The 23,219-nt window shown below is 39.7% G+C and overlaps 1 protein-coding gene across 1 annotated transcript in view; it reads right to left on the bottom strand.

Moving 5' to 3' along the window:
- The window catches only part of otofa (otoferlin a), a 349,247-nt gene extending 339,188 nt beyond the window's left edge, over positions 1-10,059 (bottom strand). The window contains 1 exon segment of the mRNA XM_055149496.1: positions 9,955-10,059. Within this exon segment, the coding sequence (XP_055005471.1) occupies positions 9,955-10,036 (82 nt within the window). The 5' untranslated portion in view covers positions 10,037-10,059.
- Between the last annotated feature and the right edge of the window lie 13,160 nt (positions 10,060-23,219).

The raw sequence follows: 23,219 nt of genomic DNA, 5'->3' as shown, positions 1-23,219 counted from the left end.
AGACAAGGGGAAAAGCAGCGAAGCCAAACTAAGGTGATTCTTATAGATTCATTCCAGCGATGGCGCAACTGAAGCAGACGCAGGGTCTAAAGACTGACGCACTGGTCCACAAATTACTCCTGGACAGGTAACTTCTGCTTATTATGAAAACGTACTTTATTTCCAAGAGTTAGACAAACGTTTTTCAGGACACGAAAGCGATATCCTATGTCTGAAAACGTAATTTTCAAGGCAAAGAAAGAGTCCGCTTGCTGCTGCGTGTTGTAGCTAGTTAATTCGCATTGAATCTCCGCGCAACCTTCTCTGCACCCCTTTCCTGCTCCTCTCCCCGCTGCCCGTTCCGCTCTTCCCCCTGCTCCTCACTTCTCCGGGCACGGAATCTCCTCTCTCCTCTCTCCTCTCCCTGCTCCCTGCTCCTCACTTCTCGTCCGCGAACGAAATGTCCGCGCCCCCGCTCCCCCCGCTCCTCACTTCTCCGTCTTGCCTAACCAACACTGTAGTTAGTTGTTTACAAGTCATGTGCAGCTCACCGGCTGTAAACAAACCTGTTTCTGGCGTAAGGAGGAGGAGGGAGGAGGTGTTTCTACGTAGGAGCTGTAGGGGGGGGGGGGGGTTTCACGCATGCGCAACATTTGAAAAAGGACAAACAGTCGCTGGATTTCTCGTTCCTTGGAAAATCCTCTATACAACCTTTAAAGTAAAGTTCTGGACTCCTCTCCTCTTCATCTTGTAGTCACTCAGTTGACCCTGGTGGCCCTGAACCAGCCTCACTCGCACACAGAGGACCTGCTCCATGTGCTCTAAGTTCTCTAAGTGTAGGTTCTGAAACTCGTACAATCATGTGACCTACTGTGGCCATAAACACATATTTGCAGTAATTGAAAACCGGTTAATCTTGGCATTCCTAGGTATGAGTTTATAAACTGTAATTATTATAGTTATGCTACGACAAAAGTGGATCATTATTTAATATTTTTAAACATTTAAATCACGATACTGATCTACAACAACTTCATCACAACAAAGTGCTGCACTGTCGGAGATGGAAGTAGATACAGAGCTCAGGGAAGAAGAAAATAATGAGAAAATACTCAAGGGTGAATGAATCCCCCGAAATACAACCTGGAGATAGTTACTGATGAGGGGAAACCACCACGTCAGCATAGTTCCCTATCTTAAAAGCTCTTACAAGTCCATCTGATTTCTGTAGCTACTGTGCAATTCTAAATCATCACAACCCCTCCCCGGTTCTCACTTCTTCCGGAGATTGTTTCATTGTTTAAAACATGAGTACTGTATTTTTTGGACTATAAGTCACACTTTTTTTCATGGTTTGAGTGGTCCTGCGACTTATATGTTAAAATTTTCACACTGACAGTCACGAGAGGCTCTAGTCTTGTGTGTCAGAATCTGCTGCTCCTGTTCCTCCTGTACCACTGTCACTTGGCTCTACTGTGCATGTCTCCTGCAGAAAGAGCCTCTGTCCTACTGAAAGTCGTGAAATATGCAGCCGAAAACGGTAATCGAGCAGCAGAAAGAAAGTTTGGAGTGAGCGAGAGGGACTGGTGGAAAGCAGGGATGGAGAACACAGCCACACCATGAAACTGTACTGGAAGTCACTGGATGAATCGACAAAGCCTGAACTTCAGTGACACCGAAACCATCCTGTTGGGATTCAGAAAGACCAGAAAGAAACTCAAACTGATGCTAAATCTGATGAAAGCGACACAGAAGAGGAAGCGGCGCTCTGTTTACATCATGGATCTACAGTTGACCTCTGGAGGTTGCACAGAAGTGACAAGAAGACGAAGAATTCAATGGATTTAGTGATTTGGAGTGAGATTGTGAGTTTGATAAACTTATGTTCTGTTGTTTATGCTCAGTGTTGGGAAGGTTACATTTAAAATGTAATCCCCTACAGATTACAGATTACATACCCCAAAATGTAGTTTGTAACGTAATCCATTAAGTTATTTAAAGTGAGTAATGTAATCTGAATACTTTGGACTTGATTTGCTGATAGAGAGTAGCAAAGACTAGACTATGGTTTAGAGCCTAGGTTTTAGTGGTTTAGACCTGGTTTTAGACCTAGTTTAGACCTTTTAGACCTAGGTTAGACCTGGTTTAGACCTGGTTTTAGTCTAGTTTAGATCTAGTTTTAGTTTTAGAGACCTGGTTTTAGACTGGTTTAGTTAGTTTAGATCCTGGTTTAGACCTGGTTTAGAGTTTTAGACCTGGTTTAGACTGGTTTTAGATCCTGGTTTAGACCTGGTTTAGCTCTAGTTTAGATCTAGTTTAGACCTGGTTTTAGACCTGGTTTTAGACCTGGTTTAGTTCTGGTTTAACTCTAGTTTAGATCTAGTTTTGACCTGGTTTTAGTCCTGGTTTAGATGTAGTTTATTTTCCGGCAATGTGTGGAATTACTGAAAAAAAAGAAAAAAAAAGGGGGAAACAGTAAAATCCCTCTGTGTAATCCATTTATTTCAACAAAGTAACTGTAATCCAATTACCACTCACTGAAACAGTAACTGTAACTGAATACAGTTACTCATAATTTGTACTCTGATTGTGTAACTCTGGTACATGTAATCTGTTACTCCCCAACACTGGATACGCTATAATTATCTGAATAATTAACATATTAACGCCTCTTCAGTCTGTTGTTCTCTGTTCTGTTGTTATTACTAGAACTTGCTTTTTCCTGGTCTCTGATTTTCTTAAATACAAGAAAAAAAGTGCGACTTATATTTTTTTTTCTTCTTCATTATGCATTTTTTGGCTTATACTTCGAAGCGATTTATAGTCCAGAAAATACAGAAATAATAATTGTTCAGAGAGACACGATCCCTCAGTCAACAATAAAAAATCCTCTGGTCACAAATTTATTTTAGTGATTTACAACTAATGTTTATTGATTTGGGTCGTGAAGAAATGTGAGCTGAGCTGGTGTCGACCTTTATTGTGTTGTTATAACGTAAAGGGTCCTTGTCCGTGTCACGTTTAATAAAGAGGAGGCAGCGAGGTGTGGGGCTGCAGGTGGAACAGCTGCTCAGTACTGGCTCAGGTCCCAAATAAAACAATAGGGAGGGACCTCCTCACCTCCTCACCTCCTCACCTCCTCAAAAGAGCAGCGGCCCCTGGGCTTTACGCTGCACACTGCCCACACACACACACACACACACACACACACACACACACACACACACACACACACACACACACACACACACGGACATACATAGCAGACAGTGTTGGGAGTAACGCGTTATAAAAGTAACGAATTACAGTAATGCATTACTTTTTGCTGTAACGCAGTAATGTAAGGCATTACAGGGGAAAAATAGTAATATTTTACTCGGTACAAATGTGAGTAACGCGCGTTACAGTGTTTTTTTAACCTGGATTGAAGTGGTGGGTTTTTCTTCATACAAATTCGCTAAAATCACCTCGATATCAGCAGCGGTGAAACGCCGGAGACTCGCCCTCATAGACCTTCAGGTAACCGCGGGCGAAAGGACTGACAAAGAACTCCACGCTGTTTAGACCTGGTTTAGACCTGGGTCAGTTCTGGTTTAGACCTGGTTTAGACCTGGGTCAGTTCTGGTTTAGACCTGGTTTAGACCTGGGTCAGTTTTGGTTTAGACCTGGGTCAGACCTGGGTCAGTTCTGGTTTAGACCTGGTTTACACTCGTCCCTCCCTCTATCGCAGTTCACTTTTCGCGGTCTCGCTGTTTCGCAGATTTTTTTTTTTTTTTTTTTTTTGCATGCCCTTTTTTTTTTTCACATTGTATGAATGCGTATTGCGTTCCTCCCGCTGCGTCCTGATTGGCCAAGGGACTCCTGTCTCCTGTACAGTACAGAATGTGTTCAGCTGCCAAATTTAAATACATGTTCAATCTGTATCAGTGTGATTCTGAAGTGCTGTATGTCTGCAAGTTTTCTCCCCAACGAAACCCACAACGTCGACGAAACGTTCTGCACCGACAAAGGGCTCCTGCGCTCGCACCCAAAAGGCAGAGGAAGATGCAAACCATCACACAAAAAGTTGGACTTCTGGACACGCTGAAGGAAGGTAGAAGTTACGCGCTGTAACAGACTCTTGCGCCGGCTCAGGGTCCCTGCAAATAGTTGCTGAAATCAAGGGCCGTGAGCCCGAGCAGCAGGGTCCATAAAGAGCGATCGGGTGACAGTCGCTCTTACCTCCATGAGGTGCGGAGCAGAGCCGCTTCCTTTCTCCTGCGGTCACCTTCGAGCCCGTCCTGACAGTGAGTCCTGTTTTAGTCCTAGTTCAGTTCTGGTTTAGTCCTGGTTCAGCTCTGGTTTAGTCCTGGTTTAGACCTGGTTTAGTCCTGGTTCAGCTCTGGTTTAGTCCTGGTTTAGACCTGGTTTAGTCCTGGTTCAGTACATATACAGCGCAAAAGTTATTTTGGTGAGAGTAACTTAAAGTAATGCAATAGTAATGTAATGCCTTACATTTTAAATGCAGTAATATTGTAATGTAACGAATTACTTTGAAATGACAGTAATAGGTAATAAATAACGCATTACAGTTTCAAAGTAACTTGCCCAACAGTGACAGCAGAGCAGAGCGGGACACAGAGGGACAAGGAACAGCATTAAATATTTAGAGCAAAACCTTAAGGCTTGGGCAGGTGTCAGGGCGCGATACTGTTAACATGTTTACAAGCCATTTACACCATAACGGGCCAGTGTGAAACCTGCTGGGAATAAGGAGTTTTCTGTGGTTTTGTGCTGATTCTGGCACATTTCTATGTTCTAACCGACGGCACCGACAAACAAAAGGGACATATACTTTAAACGTAACACTTCCATATATATGAACAGTGTTGGGAAGGTGACTTTTAAAATGTAATCCCCTACAGATTACAGATTACACACCTCAAAATGTAGTTTGTAACGTAATCTATTAAATTACTTAAAGTGAGTAACGTAATCTGAATACTTTAGACCTGGTTTAGACCTGGTTTTAGACCTGTTTAGACCTGGTTTTAGACCTGTTTTAGACCTGTTTTAGACCTGTTTTAGACCTGGTTTTAGACCTGGTTTAGTCCTGGTTTTAGACCTGGTTTAGTCCTGGTTTTAGACCTGGTTTAGACCTGTTTTAGACCTGTTTTAGACCTGTTTTAGACCTGGTTTTAGACCTGGTTTAGTCCTGGTTTTAGACCTGGTTTAGTCCTGGTTTTAGACCTGGTTTTAGACCTGGTTTAGACCTGGTTTAGACCTGGTTTAGACCTGGTTTAGACCTGGTTTTAGACCTGGTTTAGACCTGGTTTAGACCTGGTTTAGTCCTGGTTTTAGATCTGGTTTTAGACCTGGTTTAGACCTGGTTTAGACCTGGTTTTAGACCTGGTTTTAGACCTGGTTTAGTCCTGGTTTTAGACCTGTTTTAGACCTGGTTTAGACCTGGTTTAGACCTGGTTTTAGACCTGGTTTAGTCCTGGTTTTAGATCTGGTTTTAGACCTGGTTTAGACCTGGTTTAGACCTGGGTTTAGACCTGGTTTAGACCTGGTTTAGACCTGGTTTTAGACCTGGTTTAGACCTGGTTTAGACCTGGGTTTAGACCTGGTTTAGACCTGGTTTAGACCCTGGTTTTAGATCTGGTTTTAGACCTGGGTTTAGACCCGGTTTAGACCTGGTTTAGACCTGGTTTAGACCCGGTTTAGACCTGGGTTTAGATCTAGTTTAAACCTGGTTTTAGACCTGGTTTAGACCTGGTTAGACCTGGGTTTAGACCTGGGTTTTAGACCTGGTTTTAGACCTGGTTAAATGTCCGGCAGTGAGTGGAATTACCAAAAAAAAAAGAAAAAAAAAGAAAAATGGATATAGCCTAAAATATTAAAACAGCAAAATACCTCTGTGTAATTTATTTATTTCAACCAAGTAACTGTAATCCAAATACCACTCACTAAAACAGCAACTGTAACTGAATACAGTTACTCATAATTTGTACTCTGATTACGTAACTCTGGTACATGTAATCTGTTACTCCCCAACACTGTATATGACCAACTGAATACAAGGTTTTACATGCAGTTATGTATTTGTTGATCTGTTAGATATGTCGTATTTAAGTTTTAGTACGAACACCAGACCTCTGAGGCGTCAAGTAATCAGATTATGTGGTTTACTACATAGATTTACTACAATACCTTTTATACACTTCATATTTTTTCAGTTCTATTGTTTTTGCGGTTATGTAAGTGCTATAAAAATGTTAATATTCTTGTGTGAATGCTGCAAGATGAGCTGTATGTTTAAATATACAGATAGTCGATGGAATGGGGTTAGTTTTACATTGACTGGATGAAAGATTGTGTTAATTTAAAGCGTTTTTGAGTGTCCAGAAAAAGCTCTATATATAAAACTGAGTCATTATTAGTTAATATATTATTGCGTTTACTCTATTTATGACATCAGCTTTTACAGGGAGTGAAGGTGGAAATGAGCAATCTTGCTATAACCTGGCACAAATAAGGTCAATGTTTTATTTTATCTGCGTTGTCCTTAATAAAAACAAATATTCAAACTAAACTAAAAGTACGTGGAGTGAGAAAAAAACATGGCTATAAATGTTTCTTTCGTTCGCCCCAATAAAGTCGATGTTATGTGTGAATTAATAACGTTCACTATCGAGCACTGATTGTACAAAACAGCATAAAAAAACCCCAAAGTGAAGCCCGCGGCGTCAACGCAAAGAGAACGAAGTCTGACCTTAGTCCTGGTTTTAGACCTGTTTTAGACCTGGTTTTAGACCTGGTTTAGTCCTGGTTTTAGACCTGGTTTAGACCTGGGTTTAGACCTGGTTTAGACCTGGTTTAGACCTGGTTTAGACCTGGTTTAGACCTGGTTTAGACCTGGTTTTAGACTGTTTAGACCTGTTTAGACCTGGTTTTAGACCTGGTTTAGACCTGGTTTAGACCTGGTTTAGACCTGGTTTAACCTGTTTTAGACCTGGTTTTAGACCTGGTTTAGACCTGGTTTTAGACCTGGTTTAGACCTGGGTTTAGACCTGGTTTTAGACCTGTTTTAGACCTGTTTTAGACCTGGTTTTAGACCTGGTTTTAGACCTGGTTTAGACCTGGGTTTAGACCTGGTTTAGACCTGGTTTAGACCTGGTTTTAGACCTGGTTTAGACCTGGTTTAGACCTGGTTTTAGACCTGTTTTAGACCTGGTTTAGACCTGTTTTAGACCTGGTTTTAGACCTGGTTTAGACCTGGTTTTAGACCTGGTTTAGACCTGGTTTTAGACCTGGTTTAGACCTGGTTTAGACCTGGTTTAGACCTGGTTTTAGACCTGGTTTAGACCTGGTTTTAGACCTGGTTTTAGACCTGTTTTAGACCTGTTTTAGACCTGTTTAGACCTGGTTTTAGACCTGGTTTTAGACCTGGTTTTAGACCTGGTTTAGACCTGGTTTAGACCTGGTTTTAGAACCTGGTTTTAGACCTGGTTTAGACCTGGTTTAGACCTGGTTTTAGACCTGTTTAGACCTGGTTTTAGACCTGGTTTTAGACCTGTTTTTTAGACCTGTTTTAGACCTGACCTGGTTTAGACCTGGTTTTAGACCTGGTTTAGACCTGGTTTAGACCCTGGTTTAGACCTGGTTTTAGACCTGGTTTAGACCTGGTTTAGACCTGGGTTTAGACCTGGGTTTAGACCTGGGTTTAGACCTGGTTTAGACCTGGTTTTAGACCTGGTTAAATGTCCGGCAATGAGTGGAATTACCAAAAAAAAAAAAAAGAAAAAGGGATATAGCCTAAAATATTAAAACAGCAAAATACCTCTGTGTAATTTATTTATTTCAACCAAGTAACTGTAATGCAAATACCACTCACTGAAACAGTAACTGTAACTGAATACAGTTACTCATAATTTGTACTCTGATTACGTAACTCTGGTACATGTAATCTGTTACTCCCCAACACTGTATAAGAACAACTGAATACAAGGTTTTACATGCAGTTATGTATTTTTTGATCTGTTATGTATGTCGTATTTAAGTTTTAGTACGAACACCAGACCTTCGAGGCATCAAGTAATCAGATTATGTGGTTTACGACATAGATTTACTACAATACCTTTTATACACTTCATATTTTTTCAGTTCTATTGTTTTTGCGGTTATGTAAGTGCTATAAAAATGTTAATATTCTTGTGTGAATGCTGCAAGATGAGCTGTATGTTTAAATATACAGATAGTCGATTGAATGGGGTTAGTTTTACATTGACTGGATGAAAGATTGTATTAATTTAAGCGTTTTTGAGTGTCCGGAAAAGCTCTATATAAAACTGAGTCATTATTAGTTAATATATATTGCGTTTACTCTATTTATGACATCAGCTTTTACAGGGAGTGAAGGTGGAAATGAGCAATCTTGCTATAACCTGGCACAAATAAGGTCAGTGTTTTATTTTATCTGCGTTGTCCTTAATAAAACAAATATTCAAACTAAACTAAAAGTACGTGGAGTGAGAAAAACATGGCTATAAATGTTTCTTTCGTTCGCCCCAATAAAGTCGATGTTATGTGTGAATTAATAACGTTCACTATCGAGCACTGATTGTACAAAACAGCATAAAAAAACCCCAAAGTGAAGCCCGCGGCGTCAACGCAAAGAGAACGAAGTCTGACCTTAGTCCTGGTTTTAGACCTGTTTTAGACCTGGTTTAGATCTAGTTTAGACCTGGTTTAGACCTGTTTTAGACCTGGTTTAGACCTGGTTTAGACCTGGTTTAGACCTGGTTTAGACCTGGTTTTAGACCTGTTTTAGACCTGGTTTAGTCCTGGTTTTAGACCTGTTTTAGACCTGGTTTAGACCTGGTTTTAGACCTGGTTTAGACCTGTTTTAGACCTGGTTTAGACCTGGTTTAGACCTGGTTTAGACCTGGTTTTAGACCTGTTTTAGACCTGGTTTAGACCTGGTTTAGACCTGGTTTAGACCTGTTTAGACCTGGTTTTAGACCTGGTTTTTAGACCTGGTTTTAGACCTGGTTTAGACCTGGTTTAGACCTGGTTTAGACCTGGTTTAGACCTGGTTTAGACCTGGTTTAGACCTGTTTTAGACCTGGTTTAGACCTGGTTTAGACCTGGTTTAGACCTGGTTTTAGACCTGGGTTTAGACCTGGTTTAGACCTGGTTTAGACCTGGTTTTAGACCTGTTTTAGACCTGTTTACCTGTTTTAGACCTGGTTTAGACCTGGTTTTAGACCTGTTTTAGACCTTTTAGACCTGTTTTAGACCTGGTTTTAGACCTGGTTTTAGACCTGTTTTAGACCTGGTTTTAGACCTGGTTTAGACCTGTTTAGACCTGGGTTTTAGACCTAGACCTGGTTTAGACCTGGTTTAGACCTGGTTTAGACCTGGTTTTAGACCTGGTTTTAGACCTGGTTTTAACCTGTTTTAGACCTGTTTTAGACCTGTTTTAGACCTGGTTTAGACCTGGTTTTAGACCTGTTTTAGACCTGGTTTAGACCTGGTTTAGACCTGGTTTAGACCTGTTTTAGACCTGGTTTAGACCTGGTTTTAGACCTGTTTTAGACCTGGTTAAATGTCCGGCAATGAGTGGAATTACCAAAAAAAAAAAAAGAAAAAGGGATATAGCCTAAAATATTAAAACAGCAAAATACCTCTGTGTAATTTATTTATTTCAACCAAGTAACTGTAATCCAAATACCACTCACTGAAACAGTAACTGTAACTGAATACAGTTACTCATAATTTGTACTCTGATTACGTAACTCTGGTACATGTAATCTGTTACTCCCCAACACTGTATATGAACAACTGAATACAAGGTTTTACATGCAGTTATGTATTTTTTGATCTGTTAGATATGTCGTATTTAAGTTTTAGTAAGCACTGATTGTACAAAACAGCATAAAAAAAACCCAAAGTGAAGCCCGCGGCGTCAACGCAAAGAGAACGAAGTCTGACCTCTGAACGTGACTTTGGCGACGCGGTCACTCTTCCCCTTCAGGTGAGCCGCTGTCTTCAGGTGAACCATAAGAGCCATCATGAGTCCGCCCGGGTCCAGCAGCAGGAGCAGCAGCCCTCCACCACCGCCCCAAACTAAACTTCAACTGGAGAACGCAAAAAAAAAAAAACAGAGAACAACCACAAAAAAAAATCACTGGTCCGGTTCAGATCCGGTGGGAAAAGCCGGTGTAATCCATACTGGCCAAATGAGAAGGATCGGTGGAGAAACGCATGTCTCCCGTTGCGCTGGCTGCTCCGGAGGCTGCAGCTCTGCTTTGTCGCGCATCTCCTCCGCCGTGCTCTGGTTTTACTCCTCTCGCTGTGCGCCGGAGGAGGGGGGAGGGGCCACACAGGATGCTCCCATTGAAGAATACGGCAGCAGCTGACGCTCTGGGCAGGATCTGGGCAGAGCAAAAACGCAGTCCGACAACACTACTACTACTACTACAGTGTTGGGAAATGTATTCCCCTACAGATTACAGATTACATACTCCAAAATGTAGTTTGTAACGGAATCCATTAAAATACTTAAAAGTGAGTAACGTAATCTGAATACTTTGGATTACTTGATATGGTCATGTTTTTTAAGACTACATGAATGTAACAACCACATCCTGAAAATTCATGTTTGTTCTCTTCAAATTGGCCCTGGTTTAGACCTGCTTTAGTCCTGGTTTAGTCCTGGTTTAGACCTGGTTTAGTCCTGGTTTAGTCCTGTTTTAGTTTAGTCCTGTTAGTTTTAGGTTTAGTCCTGGTCCTGGTTTAGACTTGGTTTAGACCTGGTTTAGTCCTGGTTTTAGTCCTGGTTTAGTCCTTGTTTAGACCTGGTTTAGTCCTGGTTTAGACTTGGTTTAGACCTGGTTTAGTCCTGGTTTTAGTCCTGGTTTAGTCCTGGTTTAGTCCTTGTTTAGACTTGGTTTAGACCTGGTTTAGTCCTGGTTTAGTCCTGGTTTAGACCTCGTTTTAGTCCTGGTTTAGTCTTGGTTTTAGTCCTGGTTTAGACCTGGTTTAGACCTGGTTTAGTCCTGGTTTAGTCCTGGTTTAGACCTGGTTTAGACCTGGTTTAGTCCTGGTTTAGACTTGGTTTAGACCTGTCCTTTTTAGACCTGGTTTAGTCCTGGTTTAGTCCTGTTTAGACTTTTTAGACCTGTTTAGTCCTGTTTTAGACCTGGTTTAGTCCTGGTTTAGTCCTTGTTTAGACTTGGTTTAGACCTTGTTTTAGTCCTGGTTTAGACCTGGTTTAGACCTGGTTTAGTCCTGGTTTTAGACCTGGTTTAGACCTGGTTTAGTCCTTGTTTAGACTTGGTTTAGACCTGGTTTAGTCCTGGTTTTAGACCTGGTTTTAGACCTGGTTTAGTCCTGGTTTAGTCCTTGTTTAGACTTGGTTTAGACCTTGTTTTAGTCCTGGTTTAGACCTGGTTTAGTCCTGGTTTTAGACCTGGTTTAGTCCTTGTTTAGACTTGGTTTAGACCTGGTTTAGTCCTGGTTTTAGACCTGGTTTTAGACCTGGTTTAGTCCTGGTTTAGTCCTTGTTTAGACTTGGTTTAGACCTTGTTTTAGTCCTGGTTTAGACCTGGTTTAGACCTGGTTTAGTCCTGGTTTTAGACCTGGTTTAGACCTGGTTTAGTCCTTGTTTAGACTTGGTTTAGACCTGGTTTAGTCCTGGTTTAGTCTTGGTTTTAGTCCTGGTTTTTGTCCTGGTTTTTGTCCTGGTTTAGCCCAAAATGTGAAAACAGGAAAATGCCGCAGTGTAATTTATTTCTTTCAACAAAGTAACTGTAATCCAATTACCACTGACTGAAACAGTAACTGTAACCGAATACAGTTACTCATAATTTGTACTCTGATTACATAACTCCGGTACTTGTAATCTGTTACTCCCCAACACTGCTACTACTACTACAATTGTCTATGTTTAGCTGGAGCAAAACGGACTCTTGTGAGCTTTAAGTCATGTTAGAATGTTGTTACCTCATTAAAAACAGATCAGGACTTGTGTTTTGTTTCATTCACACGTTTTCAAAATGCTCTGTTTTACTTCGTGATGTCATAAAGAAATAGTTTTCAAGTGAACAGCTGCTTTTTACCTTATATTCAGTGAAGATTGGCAATGCACCTTCACTAAATGATTCTAGCGAAGGTGTACGGAGTTTAAAAACACAGTGGAGCACTTGCTGTATTACCACATGACATCACAAGGTGGTCTCACGTAGGGCTGAGGATCATTCAGAAGTTGACGATACGATACATACCTCAATACATAAGCCATGATACGATACAGTGAGCTTACAATTCAATACGATTTGATTCGATATATTTAAAATTGATTTGATATGGTTTAATAAAAAAAATAAAGGCAAAATCATGGCTGTGATACTAAAAGCTTTTGTTAAACCACTTCTTGTGCAAAGTGAAAAGGAAACACCAACATTTTAATCATCAAAATGTCAAATGTGTCGCATAAAAGAGTTTCCTTCATTTGAAAAAACAACAAAAAATACTCTTGGCGATATGTCCATACAGCAGCCCACAATATCAATACTGTATCATCACATTAAAGGTTGTATGGAGGATTTTTTTTGTTTCAAGTTGTCAATGATAGATTATAGAGATGCAGTAGCCTTGTAATTATGATGACCAAAAAAAAGAGAATAAAAATTCATCAACTCTGGACGTGGTGGGGCTAAACATTTGCCAATAGATAACGACACTGCCTCGTTATCTGTGAGCTGACAGGCTGTCAATCAAACTCCCTACGTTTCTAGCGTAACTGACTTGCCTGCGCTGCCGGTACGTGGTTTACGTACGACTGTCACGCAGTCCACAGACGCAAGACGCACAGACGCTGTTTACTCCACCAACGCAACAGTTCTTAGCGGCTTTTTTTGACCTATATCTTCCTCGCAGTTCGCACAAAGTTTGTTGCAATGGCGACAAGAATCCAGGAGCAGTTCGCCGCAAAAGAAAGTCGGTTTTTGAGGTCGCTGAAAGAAGAAGACAAGGGGAAAAGCAGCGAAGCCAAACTAAGGTGATTCTTGGAGATTCATTCCAGCGATGGCGCGAACTGAAGCAGACGAGGGGTCTAAAGACTGACGCACTGGTCCACAAATTACTCCTGGACAGGAAACTTCTGCTTATTATGAAAACGTACTTTATTTCGCTAGACAAACGTTTTTCAGGACACGAAAGCGATATCCTATGTCTGAAAACGTAATTTTCAAGGCAAAGAAAGAGTCCGCTTGCTGCTGCGTGTTGTAGCTAGTTCATTCGCACTGAATCTCCGCGCACCCAAACCTGTTTCTGGCGTAAGGAGGAGGCGGGAGGAGGCGTTTCTACGTAGGAGCTGTAGGGGAGGGGGGGTGGTTTCACGCATGCGCAACATTTGAAAAAGGACAAACAGTCGCTGGATTTCTCGTTCCTTGGAAAATCCTCTATACAACCTTTAAACGATACAGTACTGTTTTCTGTTTGAGAGAAGAACTCAGCTCTAATATGCAGGGTTTGTGTGTTAAACATGTGTGAATGAAACAAAACACAACTTATGTAGTAATGAAGTATGCCATGTTTAACAACAAATAGTGTAAGTCTATGTTTATATGATGACGGTCTGAACAGAAGACGCACAAGTGGTCTTCACTTTTTATTCCGTGTTTAGACAAGTGTTCTCAAGAGGAGATCTGCGCGCATACAGTGACGCAAAAGTGTGTGGAATTTGATTGTGTATGCATGCCAGGTTTCTGTGTACTGTATGTATGTGACGTGAACATGTACGCGACGTGAGCAGACCTGACCAGAGTTACGGCAGAGCGTATTCAAATTTTGCATTCTGGAGAGAGAGTGGTTTCAGATTTTTGCATTTTTAAGCCTCAAAAACGCCACACAAACTCTTGGTCTGAAAAAACCTAATAACATAAAATATCGAAAGACTAAATGAACCCCTTTGGACTATGCAACAAACCGTTTGGATCAGGATATAAGCTGAGATAGCTGCTGCATTCCCCAAATGCCCAGTCCCCAAATGTTAGTGCATATGCAGGACCTTCCTACTTCCTACTTGTTTCTAGTTGTCGCAAATTTGCAACATACCCAAATTTCAATTTCAAGCTCAATTTACCATCTACTTAAAGGCAAAAACACACACAAAACACTTTTTTTTTTTTAAATATACGCCTATATAAATCCAGGGGTTAATATCTGATCTTTGATACTTTTGACAATCCTGTTCCAAAGTCGTCACCAGCAAATCTATTATTTTTTGTCAGTCCTGTCTGAACAATGACAGGAAGGGCATCTGTTATATAATAATGTCACTGCTATTTGCACTAAAGAATGAACAATAAAATAAAAACAAACACATGACACACTGCGCAGTATCACAGCCATTCTTGGATTTACAGAAAAGTGTGGATTATAATTGACTGTGGACTGCTGCATAACGTGTTTGCACATTGTGATGGTGAAGTCTGAGTAAAGAGTTGGAAGTTGGAGGTGCAGGTCCTGCTCTGTGGGGCAGGATGCAGTTGCCAGGCAACTCTAGTGTAGGTTGTTCTGATGCGGAGCAGAAGAACAGTGAGTCTGAGGGCTGCTGCTCCCTCTGCTCTTTACTGTTTCATCGCTACAAAGAAAAAAAAAAGAGCTGAGGAGGTGAGATGTGTGTTCGAGGCAGGAGGAGACTGGGTGTGTGTTCACTTTGATGAGATCATGTAGAGCAACATGGGGTTTATTGTTAGTGAGGGGCCATTTCAAGAGATCGAGATTAGCAGGGATGTAACAATAACCGAAATATCGTGATATCGTATCGTCAAAGTTCTCACAATAATATCATGAACCATCACAATATATCGAATTGCTTAAATTAAGAGTTATGGTGCAGCAACAGCTAAAAGCAACAGAGGGAACTACATAGACCATGATCCTTTGCTCCATTTCAGTGCAGACTATAAGAAGAAATAACAATTCTAAGCACTTTTAAGTCTTCGTTCTTTGGATTAAGTCTTGTCAAGGCATTTTAAGAGGAAAAAGTAGCAAATATTAACAGTTTTGTTCGCAGCCTCCACAAAATAGCGCAATAAATATCGTACCGTGAGACGTATACCGTGAAAATATCGTACAGAGAGATTTGGATATTGTTACATCCCTAATCGTGAGCCTCTCCAACATATCGTGAGCTTTCCCACGATATCGCAATAAATATCAAACCGTGACGATATCGTATTTTGAGACTTGCAAGAAGGTTCAAGGTTCGATTCTCCTGCCCTTTTTGTGTGGAGTTTGCACAGAAAGGCACAAAAAAAAAAGGCACCATAAGTACAATCCTCCAGCTAAGGATCGAGATCTGGAGATGAGTACCTGGGCGTGGCACTTGTCGCTCCACTGAGATTCCCCCAACAACACAGAAGGATGGATACGTAAATGTTTGTTGTTTTTGTTAATGTCGCTGTCCTTGTCTGTTTTAAAAATGCACCATGAGTCCGGAATAAAGACGATGATGATGATGATGGGTCAAATTCAGAGGATAAATTTCTTTATGGGGACAATAAAGCGCTTTAACCATCCGTGTTAAATGAAATATATAAATATCAGCCTCTACAGTACAATAGGCTCAGTCATTGAGTGCGTATACATGCACATCAATAACCCGGTTATGATCCGGTTTTTTGAGTATCCCGGTTTCTTGATGGTGCATGTATACGCAGTAACCCGGTTTCAGTAACCCGGTTATGGCAGTATCCCGGTTATTAGAAACCGGGTTACTGTAGCTGGTTTATTCCGATAGTAACCGGGTTACTTGTGGCATGTAAACGCAGTACCCCGGTTACTGCAACATAAAGTTGAGTGCGCATGTGTCCAAAAGACACTTTCCAGCCTCTCAACACAACAGTAGTGACATAAATAAATTGACCAACATAAATAAAGTGACCAAACGAGTGAAATGACTGTAAAATAAAGAGCTGCGCTAAACCTGCACACGTACATCTGCACACGTCTGCACACGTCGACCTGCACTCGTGCGACGACCGTGCACTGCACTCGTGACCTGACTCGTGTGACGCTGAAAAGCTAAAACATGAACTATCTCCTATACTCTATACGCACAGAAACACACTTACCATCATTAGCGCCTCTTCTGTCACAGAAATAACACACATAATCCACAGAGTCGTGTCATTTAGTCCAAAAGAAACTGATCGCACATCAGCGGCGCAAGGAGCGAGTTGTTCTTATCGCCGCTAACAGTTTATGCTAATTAGCCAAACGGTCTTAAGTTTCGTTTCTGTAAAACATAAACAAATGTGATCAGAGCTGAATTATCTGATCAAACGGGCTGATGTGTCTATAGTGTTTATGGTTTATATGTTGTAAAGTTGAGTTTATTTATGCAGAAGATTTTAATGAAGAATCTGCACAGTGGATTGTGGGAGATCTCGTAGCTCCTTAGCTTCTTATGCTAAAGTAGCTCACGGTTTGTATTTTTCCTGGTTTATGAAATTGATTTAAGTTATTTTTTGCACCTGCGCATTTGTAAGATTATGTCAAGAAACCGGGATACTCCATTTGATCATGTATACGCGGATATGAGTGTCCCGGTTTCTCAGTGCGCATGTAAACGCAGTAACCCGAATACTGACATAACCGGGGTATGGCTAATAACCGGGTTACTGATGTGCATGTATACGCACTCATTTTTTCTAAGACCAAGATTAGGGCTGGATATTTAAGAAGTTGCCGATACGATACATAGGCCACAATATGATACACTTTCGATTCGATATGATATATTTCAAATCGATTCGACACGGTTCAATAAAAAATAGCGGCTAAATCATGTCTGTGGTACTAAAAGTCTTTGTTAAACCACTTCTTGTGCAAAGTTCATATGAAACACAGCAATTTTAATAATCAGAACAGTGAAAATGTCAAATGTGTCGCATAAACAAGTTTCCTTTGCAAAAAAACTGTAGCGCTGTAAGAAAATAATTGAGTAAAATGTACCAAAAAATATATCGATACAGCAGCCCACAATATAAATACTGTATCATCACATTAAAAGATACGATATATTGATATTTTTATATTTTTGCACATCTCTAACTGAGATACAGGGCAGTTGGGCCCGGTCAAGCAGAAGTAAACAACAAGGCCAAAAATTCAAGTTAATGCATCTGATATAAAAATGTATTGAACAGATACATATGTGCTCTAGTTTATGAAACTGTTGACCTTTTTTCTGTACCATTTTTGGTTCTAAAGTTACATATGTTTTAAACAGACCATGTATGAAACACAAAAATGATTTCACAAATTTCAAAGACCTGCAAATCATGTAAATAAATGGATGTATTTCATCATATCTTGTGTTATTTGATCTTTGAACTGTTGATGAAGGTACATGATCTTTCAAAAAAAAAAAAAAAAAAAGTATTTAAAATGATAAAAATTTGCTTGGAAGGACTGACATATTTTATAGAAATAATTTCCTTTCATTTTGAAGTAATATTAAAGTATTCGGAAGAAAAAAAATTGAAAATTATATAAAAATCCTGCACCTTCTACTTGTTTGCACAATTTTCCCTCCGTTACTTTTCCCTCCGTTACCATGACTTTTCTTAATAAAAAAAATCTCATTATTCAAAAAGTAAGAGGTTTTTCAACCTAATCTTGTACCATATGGTAGAAAACTATATGAAGCAAATATTCAAACCAGTTTGTTAAGGATATGTAAGTGAGAACCAAGAGTTATCACTGTTTGGATTTATTGCCCAAAAAGTGCTGCATATTTCATTCCCTCCGTTACCGACATGAGTTTTTAAATTTTTTGTCAACAACTTGAAAGAATATCACAGGTTTAACTTGACCCTGTTGGAGTGTAACTCTTTCCTACATTCTGATACTTTACTTATTTCAATAGTCCCTCTAGTTTCTGAATAAGAGACATTTGAATTTAAAAAATCTGCCCCTGTTTCCCTCCGTTACCACTTGACTGGACCCAGTTTTGGATGAGCTAGTTTCCTGTTGATGAGATAATAACATGAAATGACCATGAGCTTGTCACTGCTCATCTAATATCCACAGTCCTGTTTCTTTATGAACCTATTAAGAGCACTAAAGACACGTTTAGTTATGCGCCGAAGTTAATACTGCACTTGAGACACTTCAAATAACGCTTCATATCGTTAAGTTAAATCATTAAACGCAGTCTTACATTTATATTTGATTTGGTCTGTTTGAGTAACGAGGACACCGAGGTTACTGCTGCTTACACGGCGAACTAAACTTGAAGACGGTGAAGCAAAATCTGTACAAAAAAAGCCAAAAAATAACTACTTGCATTAAAAAGTGAGTCAGATTAAATACAGTCTTCATTACGTCGGCTCCTCTGGGGGATGCAGAGCTGCTTTGTGGATTATTCAACAGCACGAGCTCCGCAATAAAAGGCTCTCACATAGAATTATACTTTTACCAATCTGTTGAAGGTAGCTGTGATTCTGCTTTCATTATTTATTTTTGTACGCCCCAAAACTTTCTTGAAAATAAAGTTACGAGAAAAACGTATTCTTACACAGTTAAATATAACAAATAACAATATAACAAATCCTGTAGGTAGAAAAGTAGGGGTGTAAGAAAAAAATCGATACAGTGATATATCGTGATACTTCATTGCACAATTCTCGAATCGATTCAAAATGGATCTGAATCGATTTTAAAAATAATATTTTTCACAAAAATTCATTAGATACATTCACTGTTCTCATGATTTAAAAAAGTTTATGAATTATCTTTCATACAATTGTGTTCTCGTGAAGGTGTAGTCGACTGTATTATTAGAAGTAATTATTGATAAATCGCAATATATCATCCATTGTTTTAGTATCGGGATATATCGTGATATATTGAATCGTGACATGTGAATCATGACATGTATCGTATTGTCAGACTCAAGACAATTCACACCCCTATAGAAAAGCTATAATGTCTTTCCCCTTGATAAAATTCACCAAACATTCTCTTTGTTCCTGCTTTAAATCCTCGATCTCGGGAATCGTCGCCAACACAGAATGTCTGGCTCTTCACTGATTGGCTGGTGCCTGAACTCGCACTTCCAGGGCTTTTGCGAACCGTCTAGTCCGGCCCTCCAAGACCTTTAATGTGGCCCTTGGGTGATTTTCTACTAAAATATTTTAATTATATTTTCTATTAAAATATTGGTAATTTTCTGTGGTGTTTATCACAGCAGCGTCTCCAGCGTCTCTGTACGTGGCCCCTCCACCAGAGCAGCACAAATGAAGACTTGTCTCTTTCCAAACGCTCTTAAAGGACGATCGTTTTGACTGTTGACCGTGACACCCTCATCAGAAAAATGTCCAAAATGAGAAAAGTGGAGCCGAGTGCAGGATTTTCCAAGAAAAAATGACTTATTCCTGTTTGCATACAAGTTCATTTTAAAACATTGTGTTGAAACTGCATTTTTCTTAAAGTTTCAGGTTGTTCATAATATTATAATATTGTAATAAGAAAGAGTTCATCAATTAAAAAAGATTTCTGTAATAGATTAGCGTTTCTCTGCACAAATATTTAAACTTATTATTATTTTTGGGGTTTATAAGACATGAGTTTTCTGATCCGGCCCCTTTGGGATCAAAGTAGGTTGGATACGGCCCCTAGACCAAAGTGAGTTTGACACCCCTGGTCTAGTGTATCTGATTCCTGACCTAGTCGCTGGAGAGAAGTGAAACTGAGCGGAGGTACTAGGTGGCGCCAGCCTGGCTACTGCTTTTTCGCCAGGCGTGACAATGTGCCGTAGTTTGCACATGTGATCAGCTCTGTTGGTGACATGTTCCACTGACGAACGACCGCACATGAAAAGTCTGAGTTTCCAAATGCCGTCCTGCATCTGTGGATCCTGCACAGTGGATCGAGCGGCTCGGGAGGTGGTTTCAAAGCTCACAGAAACAAACAGTTTTAGCGGAGGAGCAGCAGAATCATGAATGATCTTAAACAGAAGACAAATATTTGCATACATTATCAGGTTTATCAGGTTCCACAACAATATGACAGTGCTGGAACAGCCGACTTTTCTTGTCATGGGTCTGGAGAGCTGAAAACTGACGCTCGTGACGTCACAAGGTGGAACAGAGCACTTTGAGAGTCGGAGATGTACCCAGAGGAGGGGACCATGACCGCATACTTAAACAAAGGGAAGCATTTTGGATTCACACTCTCCAAACTTTAGCTCCTAAAGGACTCAATGACGATTAATCTTAGCATCTTTTTGTAAACATTAGTTTACATCATTAGACTCTTGTTTTGGGTGGGTTTATATGTTCACAGCTTAAGATTCATTGTGTATATATATAGACGTGTATATGGCACGAAACATTATTTTATAGTTGGTGAATGTTTACTTTGTCTATATGTATCAGATATTCTTATTATTATTCTATGATCGTTATATGATGATTTCATTATATTATTTGTATTATTATTACACTAATGTTGACTGTCTTTGTTTTTTGAATTATGGGTTTTGTGGCACTTTTCTTTATGACCTGTCACCCTTGGGTGCTTGCCACACCCTATTTAAGACGGCCACCTGAGCTCTCATTCTGTTTGCCTGACGAAGGCCTAGTGCCGAAACGTTGCACGGTTTGTCCTAATAAATTTCACAATTTGCAAGTAAAACGGTGTGCGGGATTTTTCTGTAGAGTCGGAGATGTAGACAGACTGATAATAAAGCATGACTCGAACACGTGTGAATGAAACAAAACACAACTCTGAGTAGGTTTTTGAAGAGAAAACAACATTCAGAGTCAATTTTGCGTAAAGTACAGGACCTTTAAAATAGAAATCTACCATTCCAGACCGCAAACTAGGCTTCATCACACTTATTTTTTCCTCTTTACAGAAAAATATGCATTGCTTGTTTGTGTTATCGCAGTGTTTTTTTTCCAGATTCTTACGGTACACACTCACTAGCCACAATAAATCATAAGTGCACAGGGAGTTGTCAGCGAGAAACACATCCCTGTGCGCATGTTTAATAAGAGAGGAGGACAGTTTGTATTGGGCCAAGTTCAGCTCCACTCCACCAGGGGACTGAGCTGATCTTATCCTATATCCTATACCAACTCTGAATGTAAAGTAGGATTATGGAAGACTCAAGAGAACTTTTAAAAAACTTACTTCTGGACAAACTGTGAGTGTTTATTATGTGTATACAGCTGCGCTCACCTCTAGAGATGATCAATTATGAGTCCAGTATTGACCTATGGCTTTGGGATTCACTCCAAGAACCATAAAAAACATAAAAATGCAGTTATTATTCAAAGATGATAAGAAAATATCAACAGCAATTTGCCAAAAAGGTGAAATTATCCCATTTATACAGCGCAGTTCTTGAAAATGGCCAACAGGGGGAGTCATTGTTTTGCATATAAACTTAATATGGAGCGCCGCGTATTGAAATCTCATTAACGTTTAATAAGAATGAGTAATTGAAAGTTAATTAGAGTCATGTTCTGCACGATCAACTCTCTGATTTAAATGGTTCTTAATTGTTAGACACAAGGATATGACTTTTACTGACATAATGAACCTTTCACACAAGATTCATGGAAGAAAAGCTCCTGTTCCCCTTTTGTTACTTTTCTACAAGACCTTTAGCCTCATATAAAAGGCAAAATACTATCAAAACTACAACAAAAATGTCATTACTTATATTTTATGAGTACTTTTAAGAATATTCAAGTTAAGCTCTTTTAATAATAGTGTGAATAAAGAACAAAGAAAACAAATTAAGTATTTTATTTAAAAATATAATATAATAATAGTAATAGTATAGTATAGTAAGAGTAATAATAATAATATAGCTATGTTATATTTGTAATATTATAGTATATAATAGTAGAGTATAGTAGTATATTGTTTTCATTCCGCACTCTTCTCATTTTGTCTCTCTTTTTTTAATTTTACGATGATTATTTATGTTTTGATTTGTTTTTATTGTGATTTTAATGTATTTCTTTTTCTGTAAAGAACTTTGAATTACTTTGTGTATGAACTGTGCTGTACAAATAAACTTGCCTTGCCTTAATATTATAACATAATATCATGGAATTTAGTTAGTTAGTCCTGGTTTAGTCCTGGTTTGGTCCTGGTTTGGTCCTGGTTTGGTCCTGGTTTAGTCCTGGTTTAGTCCTGGTTTGGTCCTGGTTTAGTCCTGGTTCAGTTCTGGTTTAGTCCTAGTTTAGACTTAGTTTAGACCTTGTTTAGTCCTGGTTTAGTTCTAGTTTAGACCTGGTTTAGACCTGGTTTAGTCCTGGTTCAGTCCTGGTTCAGTTCTAGTTTAGTTCTAATTTAGACCTGGTTTAGACCTGGTTTAGTCCTGGTTCAGTCCTGGTTCAGTTCTAGTTTAGTCCTAGTTTAGACCTGGTTTAAACCTTGTTTAGTCCTGGTTTAGTTCTGGTTTAGACCTGGTTTAGTCCTTTCTTTAGTCCTTTTTTCAGTCCTGGTTCAGTTCCGATGTAGTCCTGGTTTAGTCCTGTTTTAGTCCTGGTATAGTCCTGGTTTAGTCCTGGTTTAGTCCTAGTTCAGTCCTGGTTCAGTTCTGGTTTAGTCCAGGTTTAGACCTGGTTTAGTCCTGGTTCAATCCTGGTTCAGTTCTGATGTAGTTCTGGTTCAGACCTGGTTTAGTCCTGGTTTAGTCCTCGTTTAGACCTATTTTAGTTCTGGTTTAGTTCTAATTTAGACCTGGTTTAGTCCGGGTTTAGACCTGGTTCAGTTCTGATGTAGTCCTGGTTCAGTCCTGGTTCAGCTGTGATGTAGTTTGGTTCAGACCTGGTTTAGTCCCTGGTTCAGTCCTGGGTTCAGTTCCTGATGTAGTCCTGGTTTAGTCCTGTTTTAGTCCTGGTATAGTTAGTCCTGGTTTAGTCCTGGTTTAGTCCTAGTTCCTGGTCCTGTTCAGTTCTGGTTTAGACCTGGTTTATTCCTTTTTCAGTGCTGGTTCTGGTCCTGGTTCTGTCCTGGTTTAGAACCTATTTAGTCTGTTTTAGTCCTGGTTCATCCTGTGTTTGTCGTCTATGATTTATGTTCTGTAGGTGATTATAAACGGTGTTAATGTTAATAACACAATCCCACATTATTCTGAGTAAAAAAAAAGAAAAAAAAAAGAAAACATCACGTCACAATCAACAAACCCCCACTTAAAAAAATCTGGTTATAATCTG

This window comes from Boleophthalmus pectinirostris, unplaced genomic scaffold (genome assembly GCF_026225935.1).
Source record: "Boleophthalmus pectinirostris isolate CB_2022bp ecotype Guang Dong unplaced genomic scaffold, ASM2622593v1 HiC_scaffold_13, whole genome shotgun sequence".
Lineage (NCBI taxonomy): Eukaryota > Metazoa > Chordata > Actinopteri > Gobiiformes > Gobiidae > Boleophthalmus > Boleophthalmus pectinirostris.
This window is presented reverse-complemented; position numbering and strand designations above follow the sequence as displayed.